At 40.9% G+C, this 13,779-nt stretch overlaps 1 protein-coding gene across 23 annotated transcripts in view; it reads right to left on the bottom strand.

Moving 5' to 3' along the window:
- Positions 1-13,779, bottom strand: part of MACF1 (microtubule actin crosslinking factor 1) — a 403,924-nt gene that overhangs the window by 111,093 nt on the left and 279,052 nt on the right. For all 23 annotated transcript variants that reach the window (XM_056123700.1, XM_056123697.1, XM_056123710.1 and 20 more), the window contains 2 exons: positions 12,306-12,462; positions 9,545-9,662 (listed from right to left, as the gene is read on the bottom strand). In XM_056123700.1, the coding sequence (XP_055979675.1) occupies positions 9,545-9,662; positions 12,306-12,462 (275 nt within the window). The remainder of the gene's footprint in view (positions 1-9,544; positions 9,663-12,305; positions 12,463-13,779) is intronic.

Below are 13,779 nucleotides of genomic sequence, written 5' to 3'. Positions count from 1 at the left end.
AAAGTACCATTAAGGATATAAAAAGAAGCACACTTTTAATAAAGTCATTAAAACAAACCCTTCTCATTGTTTCAAAAGGAAGACGTTCATGCCTTTTCTTTCATGCCTCTCTGCTACCCTTTCCCCACTGGAAAACAGCAATCCTAAGTTTCAATAAACTGGTTCATAAACATCCCCATATCTCTGTTTGAATCTATTTTGTTTTATCCCCCCTTTTGCAGCACTGGGGATTGAACCCAGGATCTATACATATCAATGTAGAACTGTCCTCCCGTTGTTCATTGATTTGCTCAAGCGGGCACCAGTAACGTCTCCATTGTGAAACTTGTTACTGTTTTTTTGGCATATTGAATACACCACGAGAGCCTGCCAGGATCTGCTGTGGGGGTGGGATACTCTCGGTAGCTTGCTGGGCTCTCTGAGAGGGACAAAGGAATCGAACCTGGGTCAGCCATGTGCAAGGCAAACGCCCTACCCGCTATGCTATTGCTCCAGCCTCAGGACCAATACATGAAAGGGGAAATATGTTCACGGAGGAGCTGCATTCGCAGCAATACTTGGTTCTATTTAAAACGTTTTTATTTTATTATTATTTTTTGGTTTGGGGGTCATACCCAGTTGTGCTCAATCCTTACTACTGATTCTGTGCTCAGGTATCACTCTTGGTGGCCTCGGGGGATCATATGGGGTGAAGGAGATCGAACCTGGGTTGGCCACATGCAAGGCAAGTGCCATACTTGCTATACTATGGGTCCAGCCCCTTCTATTTTTAATTACATAGTTTCACCTATAGCCTCTCCAATGTTGACACCAATATTTCAGGAGTGTTCCAAATTAAGTTTAAAAATAGAAGTCAAGATATTATAAAAATTATATAGAAAGTGATGAAAATCCAAGACAGGGTATTATACTGAGAGTATAAGAGTCTTCTGCCCCCGTGCCTGGCTGTCCTTGCCGGGGCCCCTTGGAGGGAGCGGGTTGAGTTTCCCTCCCCGCCCCGACGAGGGCTCCAGCAGCCGAAGACTTCCAGAACCAGCCACCACCATGCTGAGACCACTCTCCACACGCATGAAGGTACTGGCAGAGGAACAAAGGCTTGCGGGTCCCGGGGCTGAGATCTCCAAGCCTGCTCGGATCGGGGCTGAGCATCCTCCGCCCAGATCCTCCATATTCCAGTAGGCAGGGGTCACACCCACCAACTGGTCCCCTGGCGCCGTGTAATTCCATCAATGGCCAAGACCCAGAGACTATAAAACGCAGCTCCCGCAAATGCGGCTGCGCGACAACATCTTATTGTCTCATTCTTATTTTGGACAAAATGGCAGGCTACCAAGTGTAACCTGCCCACACGGCAGAGTCTGGCAAACTCCCCGTGGCGTACCAAATATGCCAAATACCAGTAACAATGATGGGTCTCATTCTCCTAACCCTGAAAGATCCTTTAATATGGCACTTTTTAAAAAATCTCAGGGCTAGGACGAAGGAGACGTTACTGGGGCCTGCTCGAGGCAATCAACGAACAACAGGATGGTCGTGATTCGTGATGAAAATCCAAGACAGGGTATTACACTGAGAGAATGGTAAAATTTTCATGTGCACTATTTCATTGTGGAAAAGTCATGCCTTAGGTTATATAAAAACAATATCGTAAAATGTTTAAATATTAACATTATTGTATTTTCATTAACAAATGGACCAAAGCAGGTGAAATAGCTCAGGTTGAGCACATGCTTCATTTTCAGGCAGGCCTGAGCTAAACCCTCAGCTCTGCAAGGTGTCCTCAGCACTGAGGAGAGGTTCCTAAACACCTTGACAGGAGCAGCTGCCAAACCGAAATACATATACAGTGCCCTTCCACATGGCCACATGGGTTTGATCCCCAGCATTCCTGAACACTGCCAGAAGTGATTCTTGAGCGCAGAGCCCAGGAGAAATCCCTGAGTATTGCCAGGTATAGCTGAAAACAAAGTCTAAAAATAAATAAATGATTAAACAGATGATATTTCACTAAAGGACAGTAATAGCCAAAAGAAATTCCATTAGTAATTAGGAGACAGTCCTACCTGAGACTATCACTAACTTGATAAGTGAGCCTAATCTGAACAGACTTCATGTGTATCTTCTGTAGGATCTAATGACAATAAAACTTATCCTGTCAACTAAGGAGAGGTTACCGGGGCAAGGCAATGCACGTGAAAGCACTTTACAAAACAAAAAGCTACACAAATGTAAGGGACTGCAATATTCATGATTTTTTAGAGTCAGAAGAAACCTTTGAGACCATTTAGGCTAGTGATTTTCAAACTGATTCCCAAACAACCTAAAAAAGTGCTTGTCCCAAAAGGAGAGAGAAAACAAAAGGGAATACCCTGCCACAGAAGCAGGGTGGGATGGGGGATGGGGGTGGGAGGGATACTGGGACCCGTGGTGGTGGAAAACGGGCACTGGTGGAGGGATGGGTGTTTGATCATTGTATAATTGAAACCCAAGCACAAAAATTTGTAAATCTACAACTGTACCTCATAGTGTTTCACTAATAAAAATTAAAAAAAAAATGCTTGTGGGACTCTATAAATGCTTCACTTAAACTTAATATTAAGAATATTATTTCTGGGGAGCTGGAGCTATGGTACAACTGGTAGGGCATTTGCTTTGCATGTGGCTGACCTGAGTTCGATCCCCGGCATCTCATATGGTCCTCCAAGTACCGCCAGGAGTAATTCCTGAGTGTAGAGCCAGGAGTAACCCCCGAGCATTGCTGGGTGCACAACTCTCCCCTCCCCCCCAAAAGTGCCCAAGGCCCTCAGCACAGAATTCTTGATAATTCAGTTTATGATGTCAAATTACACATCTCTGTCCTCAATACCAAGGTTAGGTGTTTTTTAATTTTGAGAAAAAAACTACGAGGACTGGAAATGTAGTTTTGCAGCAAATTGTGTATGCTTGTATGCAGAAGACTAATCCCTGGCATTAAACATTTAATACTTAAAAAAAAAATACAGAATGTAAACTCTCATTAAATATTCTTGCTGATACCATTTTGTGAAAGGAATCCTGCATTACATCTCTTTCAAGCTTCAAGTTCAGCTTAATCAAAGACAATTCTGAGGCTGTTAAGTGAACTTTTCTTTTGGTGGGGTTTATGGGGGTAAGGCTAAACCTGGCTATACTCAGGGCTTTCTCCTGGCTCTGCGTTTAGGAATTATATCTGGTTATACCCGGGAAACATGTGGTGATGGGACTGAACCCAGGTCAGCTACATGTAAAATAAGCACCTGATCCACAGTGCTTTCTCTCCAGCCCCTGTAAGGTGAACTTTTCAAAATATCTCTTGGCATTTGCCACACTTATCTGACTGAATCATATTTCTGAATATAATATGACCAAATAAAATTGAGAAATGAATCCAAGGACGAAGCTGTCATCCAAATATCCTCTTCAAATTTTTATATTCACCAAATTAGTCTCAAAAAGCTCACTGACACATTTCCTAATAAATGCAAGGGTCAGAGAGATAGTACAAAAGTTAAGGCACTTGCCTTGCACTTGGCCAATCTTTGCACACATGGCTCAAAAAACAAACAACAGAAATAAAAGCATAATGAATGCAAGAAATTTACTTATAAGAGATATCTATGCCAGCAAAATATCTTATTTTGCAATAGAGTTTTATGGATTTATTTTTTAAAAATATTCTAGTACTTAAAAATGTTTAAAAAATTTCTGCTCATTCTTCGAGAAAATAAACAAGATAGATAAACCACTAGCAACACTCACAAAGAAACAGAGAGAGAAAATCCTAATAAACTGAATCAGAAATGAGAATGGGGATATCACAATGGAAACCAAAGAAATTCAAAAGGTCATCAGAGACTACTTTGAAAGTCTGTATGCCACGAAATAAGAGAATCTAGAAATGGATAAATTCCTGGATTCCTATCATCTCCCAAAGCTGAGTCAAGAAGATATGGAATACCTGAATAGACCTATTAACATCAAGGAAATTGAAACTGTAATCAAAAGTCTTCCCAAAAACAAAAGCCCAGATCCAGATGGATTCACTAGCAAATTTTTCCAAACATTTAAAGAGGACCTACTGCCACTCCTTCTCAAGCTTTCCCAGGAAATTAAAAAAACAGAAACTCTCCCAAACAGTTTCTATGAAGCCCATATCTCTCTAATACCAAAAGGAAACAAAGACACCACAAAAAAAGAAAACTACAGGCCGATATCCCCGATGAACACGGATGCGAAGATTCTCAACAAAATACTAGCAAATAGAATTCAACAACTCATCAAAAAGATCATACACCATGACCAAGTGGGATTCATCTCGGGGATGCAAGGATGGTTTAACATTCAGAAATCAATCAACATAATCCATCATATCAACAAAAGAAAAGATAAAAAATCATATGATCATATCAATAGATGCAGAGAAAGCATTTGACAAGATCCAGCACCCATTTATGATGAAAACCCTCGCCAAAATGGGGATAGAGGGAACTTTCCTCAATATAGTTAAAGCCATCTACCACAAGCCTACAGCAAGCATCATCCTCAATGGGGAAAAACTGAGAGCCTTCCCCCTAAGATCAGGCACGAGACAAGGATGCCCACTCTCTCACTACTGTTCAATATAGTACTGGAAGTACTTGCAATAGCGATTAGGCAAGAAAAAGATATTAAGGGCATTCAAGTAGGAAAGGAAGAAATCAAGCTCTCACTATTCACAGATGATATGATACTATACTTAGAGAACCCTAAAACCTCTACCAAGAAACTCCTAGAAACGACAGACTTGTATAGTAAAGTTGCAGGCTATAAAATCAATACCCAAAAGTCCATGGCTTTCCTATACACAAATAGTGAGAGTGAAGAAAATGACATGAAGAAAACAATCCCATTCACAATTGTATGCCAGAAAATCAATTACCTAGGAATTAGTTTAACTAAGGAAGTAAAGGACCTGTACAAAGAAAACTACAAAACGCTCCTTCTTAAATAAAAGAGGACGCTGCTCTTTTATTAAAAAAAAAAATCCCCTGCTCATGGATCAGGAAAATTAATATTGTCAAAATGGCAATACTTCCCAAAGCACTATACAAATTCAATGAGATCCCTATTAGGATACCCATGACATTCTTCAAAGAAATGGAGCAAACACTCCTGAAATTTATATGGAACAATAAGACCCTTCGAATAGCTAAAGTGGTTGTTGGGAAAAAGGAAATGGGAGGAATTAACCTCCCGAACCTCAAACTCTACTACAAAGCAGTAATAATTAAAACAGCATGGTGCTGGAACAAAGGCAGAGCTGCAGACCTATGGAACAGGGTTGAATATACTGACATCTCCCCTCAAACATATGATCATCTAATCTTTCATAAAGGGGCAAGAAATGCGAAGTGGAGTAAGGAAAGTCTTTTTAACAAATGGTGCTGCCAAAACTGGATGACTACATGCAAAAAACTGGGCTTAGATCTCTGCCTAACACCATGTACAAAAGTAAGATCAAAATGGATCAAAAACCTCAACATCAGACCAGAATCCATAAGGTACACTGAAGACAAAGTTGGCAAAACCCTCCATGACACAGAAGCTAATGGTATCTTCAAAGATGTCACGCCACTGGCCAAGCAAGTGAAAACAGAGATAGACAAATGGGACTATCTTAAACTAAGAAGCTTCTGCACCTCCAAAGAAACAGTGACCAAAATACAAGGACAGTCTACAGAATGGGAAAGGATATTCTCCAAATACACATCCGACAAGGGGTTGATGTCAAGGATATACAAAGTTGAACTCCATGAGAAGAAAACATCCAACCCCATCAAAAAGTGGGGCAACGAAATGAACAGAGACTTTCTCAAAGAAGAAATCCGAATGGCTAAAAGGCACACGAGAAAATGTTCTACATCATTAATCATCAGGGAGATGCAGATCAAAACAACAATGAGATATCATTTCACACCACAGAGACTGGCCCACATTCAAAAGAACAAAAGCAACCTGTGTTGGCGTGGATGTGGTAAGAAAGGGACCCTCCTTCACTGCTGGTGGGAATGCCGACTGGTTCAACCCTTTTGGAACACAGTATGGACGACTCTCAAAAATTAGAAATTGAGCTCCCATTTGACCCAGCAATACCACTCCTGGGAATGAATATACCCCGGAGAGGCCAAAAAGTATAGTCGAAGTGACATCTGCACTTGTTTGTTCATTGCAGCACTGTTTACAATAGCTAGAATATGGAAAAAACCTGAGTGTCCAAGAACAGATGACTGGTTAAAGAAACTTTGGTACATCTACAAAATGGAGTACTATGTAGCAGTTGGAAAAAATGAAGTCATGAAATTTACATACAAGTGGTACTATATGGAAAATATTATGCTAAGCGAAATGAGTCAGAAAGAGAGGGACAGACATAGAAAGATTGCATTCATCTGGGTAACATAAAGTAACAAAATAAGAGATTAAAACCCGAGAACGGCTGTGATAAATACCAGGTTGTTCACTCCATGGTTTAGAGGCCAGCCGCACACTCTAGGGGTAAAGGCAGCTCAGATAGAAAAGGGAGCACCAAATAAAGGGTGCTGGGAAGATCTGCACAGGATGGGAGATGCCTGCTGAAAGTAATCTATGGACTGAACATGATTGCCACCCAATGTCTCTTCTGCAGACCACAACACCCAAAAGGAGAGATAGAACAAAAGGGATTGCCCTGACACAGAGGCAGGGTGGGATGGGGGATGGGGGGTGGTAGGGATACTGGGATTGGTGGGGGTGGAGAATGGGTACTGATGGTGGGATGGGTACTTGATCATTGCATAACTGAAACCCAAGTGCAACAACTTGTAAGTCTACAACTGTACCTCATGGTGTTTCACTAATAAAAAAAAAAAAAGGAAAAAAAAGACAAAGCTCATTGGGATTGAATAGTCTAATATATTATAATATCCTCTTTACACAATAAATAATTGTATGAAAAAAAATTCCAGTCTTTCACCAACCTCCTCATATAAATTTCCAGATTTAAAATAGAAATTTAAAATATACTATGACTTAAAAACAATAACATATATATTGTTTTAAACAATTTTCTGGAGACTTAAGATCATAAGCTGGTCATTGGTGAAAACATTTTGCTTCTTATTTTTAATTTTAATATCTCAAATTTGAAATAAATTTTCCCTTGTTCTCTCAAAAAAAAATTTCTGATGTAGTCCAGAGTTAAAAATCTATTTTTGACCAGCCAAATCTGTCTCTCTACTCCTGTACATAAAATTTCGTTGGAACTCTGCCATAAACTATTCATTTATATATTGTCTATGACTGCTTTTGTGCTACAATGGCAAGAATGTGTACTGTGACAGAAGCCATATGATCCACAAACCGAATATTTACAATACGGCCTTTTCTGGGGCTGGAGTGATAGCACAGCGGGTAGGGCGTTTGCCTTGTAGGCAGCCAACATGACCAATCTGAGTTCGATTCCTTCGCTCCTCTCGGAGAGCCCGGCAAGCTACTGAGAGTATCTTGCCCGCATGGCAAAGCCTGGCAAGCTACCCATGATGTATTTGATATGCCAAACACAGTAACAACAAAGTCTCATGATGGAGACGTTACTAGGCCCGCTCGAGAAAATCGATGAACAACGGGAGGACAGTGACAGTGTGACGGCCTTTCCTGAAACAGTGTGCCAACTCCTGATATAATCAAACTAATAAATAACTGATCTTAGAGGTTTATGTGTTTGTAATAAAAGAATGGCCAATTTCATGAAATGTCAATTCTGGGTAGTTCCAGATAGCAGCTAAAAAGTAGTCATTCTCAGGAGGAAAAAAAAAGTGAGTTTTTCCTTTACTACATAAGGAATTAATTATATGTACGTGCATCAACATTGTCTGTTTAAAAGACTTATTTTGCAGTCAGAGAATATTCATATATCTGGCCATAATCTTTGTATTCATTTCCACAAAGTGTTCCTGGAGTACTGATATTGATTCCTAAATACCTACCATTTCCTATATCATGTTACTATCATAGTTATTCCCTTCAGGGTCTATCCCACTGTAAAGATGATGCACAGGGCAGGGAGATAGTTCAAGAGTTAGAGCACATGTTTCGCATATAGCAAGACTTGGCATGGCTTAATTACTGGCATGGCACTGCATGGTTCCCTGAACACAGCTGGGTGTGACCCATGAACAGTGTGACACCAGGAAAAAAAAGAACAACAACAACCACCACAAAAATAGCAACTTTACCCATATCTTTCACTTTTTATTTCTGTCTCATTTGGGGGCCACACCCCGTAGTGTTCAGGGGCTCTCCCTTGTTCTATGCTCAAAGTGACTCCTAGTAAAGTTCAGGGGAACATATGCAGTGCTGGGAATTGAACCATGTACCTCCTGTGTTATCTCTCTCCTCTCCCCACCCCTCCTCCACACACGCATTTCAAAGTGAAAATCCTTAAGATGGAATTCTATTTCAGTCATTCCTTTTTTCACTTGAAATTTCTAGGTGGACCAACTAATTGCTCCACTTGTTTCACCATTAGAAAGACTTTTATAAAATGTAACAGTTATATATATATATATATATATAGAGAGAGAGAGAGAGAGAGGGGTCTCAGCATGGTGGTGGCTGGTTGTGGAGGTCTTTGGCTGCTGGAGCCCTGGTCGGGGTGGGGAGGGAAACTCAACCCACTCCCCTCCAAGGGGCCCCAGCGAGGACAGCCAGGCTCGGGGGCAGGAGGTTCTGCGCTGTTCTCTTCCGGGAGCTGGGTTTTATAGTCTCTGAGTCTTGGCCGTTGATGGGATTACATGGCGCCAGGGGGCCAGTTGGTGGGTGTGACCCCCGCCTACTGGAATTTGGAGGATCTGGGTGGAGGATGCTCAGCCCTGATCCGAGCAGGCATGGAGATCTCAGTCCCGGGACCCGCATGCCTCTGTTCCTCTGCCAGTACCTTCATGTGTGTGGAGTAATCCCATCAATGGCCAAGACTCAGAGACTATAAAACCCAGCTCCTGGAAGTGTGCGGCCTCATTTGCAGCCGCACAACATCTTATTATCTCATTCCTACTTTGGACAAACTGGCAGGCTACCGAATGTAACCTGCCCACACGGCAGAGTCTGGCAAACTCCCCGTGGCGTACCCAATATGCCAAATACCAGTAACAATGATGGGTCTCTTTCTCCTAACTCTGAAAGAGCCTTGAATATGGCACTTTTTAAAAAATCTCAGGACTAGGACGAAGGAGACGTTACTGGGGCCTGCTCGAGGCAATCGACGAATAACAGGATGGTCGTGATCGTCGTGATATATATATATATATATATATATAGAGAGAGAGAGAGAGAGAGAGAGAGAGAGAGAGAGAGAGATTTCCCATATCAAGTTGAGGAGATGACTACTTCATGGACCCCTTTATTAGTATATCCAATCTTGATTCTGACACATATTAAATAAGGGGTCATAAGCAAAAGTCAAAGCCAAAAATGATATATACTCACGACCTTATTAAGAGCTTACACTCACCTGTCTTAGCTTGGGAATCAGGTGCTGTGATCTCCATGATGAGATTTTCTAAAGAAGTGCCTTTGCAATTGATTTCTTCCACCAAAGTTCCCTTATTTGTCCAATCTTCTAGAAGACTCTGTTAAAAAGATAAAGATACCTAAATATACCACATGGAGATTTTTATTTCCCACATAGAGATACCTGTTTTTCTATAACATCCTACCCCCAAGTTCTGATAACCATTAAAAATTCTCCTATATGTAGTCATTTCAAGAGCTTGATTGAGTCAAAGTGTGAGAAAATATAGTGGAATATTCAGAATATTCTCATATATTCATTCATTTAGCAAAAAATATATTGAGCATTCACTATAAGCAAGGCATCATGCTCAAATCTGGGGATACAAAATTGGACTATGACACAGATCTTAAAAATAAGAAGTTAGTGGGATGGCACAATAGCACAGTGAGTATAGTGCTTGCCTTGTACATGGACAACCTGAGTTTGATCCTCAGAATCAAGCCTGCCAATAGTAAGCTCTGAGCACAGCCAGATATGGCCCCAAAACCAAACAAACAAACAAAATCAATGAAACTAAAAAAAAAAAACAATTGACCTGAGTTTAATTCCTAGTACCACATATGGTCCCTGAACCTTATCAGGAGTGATCCCTGAGCACAGAGCCAGGAATGAACCCTGAGCACAGCTGGCAATTACTCAAAACCAAAAAAATGGAATAAAAAGATTTTTCTCAGAGGCCAGAGGGACAGTATAGTGGGCAGGGCATTTGCCTAGTACACAGTCAACCTGAGTTTGATCCCTGGCATCCCTGGGCAAAGCCAGAAGTGATTCCTGAGCACAGAGTCAAGAGTAACTCCTGAGCATCGCCAGCTGTGGCCCAAAAACTAAAAAACATAAAGAGTTAAGATTATTGATTGCATTTAATGTTATAAATGCTACTATAGGAATATGAAGAGTCAGGAGCAAAAGAGAAGATACATTTAACTATGCTGAGTGGAAGGAAAACTTTTAGATAACCGTTTGCCAAGTGGACAAGGGGAAGAGCATGCATGTAAAGAACTGAAAGGAAACAGTACTGAAGGCAAAATGAGGAGCTAGATATTGAGACGTGGAGAAATACATCCTTTGTATTTTCTTTTGCTTGTTTTAGGGCCACACCTGGCAGTGCTCAGGAGTTATTCCTGGTGGTGCTCAAGGACCATGTGCAGTGTTGAGGATGAATTCAGGTTGGCTGTAAACAAGGCTACACTACCAGCTATAAGATCTCTCCTACTCTCCACATTTTCAGGGAAAGTTGTCTTGGGTTTGATGTTAGAGCTCTAACTACAAGTACAAAGTCATTAGGCAATAATGGCAGCTACTTTAAGATGAAGTTTCAGGTTATGTTTCTCTAACATGAAAACCACGGGTCACTAAAGTTGGATTTTACTGTTTTGAAAGCACAGATACCATGCTAGCTTTCATTCCCTTCCTCTACAATGAATTTCACTGAGAATCTTAAATCTTAAGTTTTGACCTTGAGTTGCAGAGCAATGAGAAAGATAAAAACGTGAATACCTAGGAGATTAATGCTAATTCAAAAAACCAAACCAAACCAACCAAAAAACCTTATCAATTTAGAGCTTTCAGTTTTTATTCTGGGGCCCACTCATTGCTGCTGTGAACTACTCCCAGATCTGTACTCGATGTCCGGTACCTCCCAGTGGTGCTTGGGGGACCATGCAGTGCTGGGGATCAATCATTTAAAAAAAATTTTATTAATAATTCTTAAATCTAAAAGGGCCATGGCATCCAAATTATGCACCGGCTAACAAGTACTTAAATATATTTGAAGGAAAAATAGTGCCATCTATTGGATGTCAAATGAACAACTGCTACTACGTTTGGACCTGACTACTTAGCAAGTGAAGCTATTCTTGGGTGGAGGGCACTCCCTGCAGTGCTCAGAACCATGAGATGTTGGGGCTCCTGCATGCAAAGTTTTCTGCACTATCTCTCTGGCTCCATTCTTTGTGTTTTGACCTTGTGGTACTGTGAATGTTCTTGAAATACTAAGGAACCTCTGTGGAACCTCTACCCAAGGAATTCCCCACAGCAGATGTTCTTGGCACTCTGTGTGAAAGCAGTAAGTTTTATTCTCCCTTCACCTGCTCAAGATAAATCCTGTTTTACTAAAAAAAAAAAAAAAAAAAAAAAAAAAAAAAAAAAAGATGAATGCAATCTGAGTTAGTTGGAGGTCTATCTGACTGATTGAAACAAAAAGAAAAGAGGTAACAGAGGTGCCAGGAGAGGCTACATAACTGATTCCAGCTTTCCCTTTATTTGTTGCTGCAACAGTTCTTCTCTACTCAATTTCCTAATCATTTATCTGGACATCTGCTTAGACATAACTGTCAAATTCTCAGATACTCTGTAAGAACATAAGCTTTTCAAGGACTGGACTTGGACAATTATCTCTTATGTGTCCCACCTTCACATGAAGCAGCCAAAGAAACAGATGATAGATATTACTCTTAGACTATCTTTTAGGTTTTGGTTTCTAAATAAGAGGTATTTTGGTGCTCAGAACCTGGGCGTGGGTAGGTGGGAATCACATGAAGCGTGCAGTAGAATGTCTAGCAGAATGTCTAGAATAAAGATGGATGACTTGGATTTCTCAAACCAGTTCCCTACAACAGATGATCAGATCATACGTTTTCAGACATAGTTTCCAAACTACTGCCTTGCCTGATGGCTGGAGATCCTTTTGTTTACATACCTTCAGGTGTTCGATCTGCTTTTCCAGCTCTTTAGTACTTATGAAAGTCTCTGTAAGTGGAATGCTGCCTTCAGTTTCCTTCAGCCATTTCTGGAAGGTCCTAACCAGCTTCCGGAATTCATCCAATTGCTCCTGGCAAGAAGATGCGTCTTCCTCCCTATCAACAAAGGCATTAAAAAATTCTTTTTATTTATTTATTGGATTTTATGCCACACCCAGCCTTGCTCAATGCTGAAAGAAAACTCCTGGCAGTGCTTGCAGTACCTTATGTGATGCCAAGGACCAATCCAGGTCAGCCGCAGGCAAGAAAAGTGTCTTAAACCCTGTACTACTGGCATTCTATTATTTGTGAGGCTAAGTTTTGTAAAGAATTTTAAACTAAAGCTAGGAACATTCTAGGATTCTGGGCACCAGTTTTCTAATAGGAACACTCATTCTCACAATCTTTTCCATAGCACCTTTGGTTGAACCAATACAAAAAAAAAGTTGTAAAGCATCAAACTATGGAACCTATTGGTTTCGTTTGGATGTTTCCAGGTAAAGAAGTTCTAGATCTTACTCCTTGCTAAAGTTGAAAGTGAGAAAAATTGAAGGGAGGATGATATTTAGGTATGATGATACAATGGAAAGAATCTGTATTAGGATATCAAGTCCAGTTATTACTTTTTTAGGTATTTGACTCTTTTAAGGCCTAATTCAAATGATAATTTTTTTAGTAAGAATAATGATAAAGGGCTAGAGTGACAGCACAGCAGGTAGGACATTTGCCTTGGATGTGTCCAATCCTCCAATCCAGGTTCAATTCCCAGCATCTCATATGGTCCCATGAGCACTGTCAGGAGTAATTCCTGAATGCATGAGCCAGGAGTAACCCCTGTGCATTGCCAGGTGTGACCCAAAAAGCAAAAAAAAAAAAAAAAAAAAAAAGAAGAAGAAGAAGAAGAAGAATGATGAAAATGTAGCTCAGAGAAGTTAGGTTAAGGGAAACTAGTGAGCTCACAGGACCATCTGAGAAGCCAGAAATTGAACCCAGGTCAGCCATGTGCAAAACAAGTGCCCTACCCATTGTATTATAGCTCCGGTTCCCTTTTATATCACAACCTTTTAATAGTGAGCTGATGATCTGAAAAAAAACCACCTTTGTCACCTAGTCTCATGTCTGTCTTAGAAGAATACTGAAACTCCTCAGTAGTCACTTAAATGTGAATCAAAACAAACTGGGTGAGTATCAATATAATTCCTCATTAAGGTAAAGGTAAAGGTAAAGGCCCTCCCGTTGATCGTCGATTTGCTCAAGCGGGCCCAGTAACGTCGCCATTGGAGACTTTGTTGTTACTGTGTCTGGCATATCGAATACTCTTGGTAGCTTGCCGGGCTCTCCGAGAGGGGCGGAGGAATCGAACTCGGGTCGGCCATGTTGGCCGCTTGTAAGGCGAACGCCCTACCCGCTGTGCTAGCGCTCCAGCCCATTATG

Source organism: Sorex fumeus, unplaced genomic scaffold (assembly GCF_029834395.1).
Source record: "Sorex fumeus unplaced genomic scaffold, SorFum_2.1 ptg000047l, whole genome shotgun sequence".
Taxonomy (NCBI): Eukaryota; Metazoa; Chordata; class Mammalia; order Eulipotyphla; family Soricidae; genus Sorex; species Sorex fumeus.
Note: the sequence above shows the minus strand (reverse complement) of the source record. Positions and strands in the feature narration are given on the sequence as shown.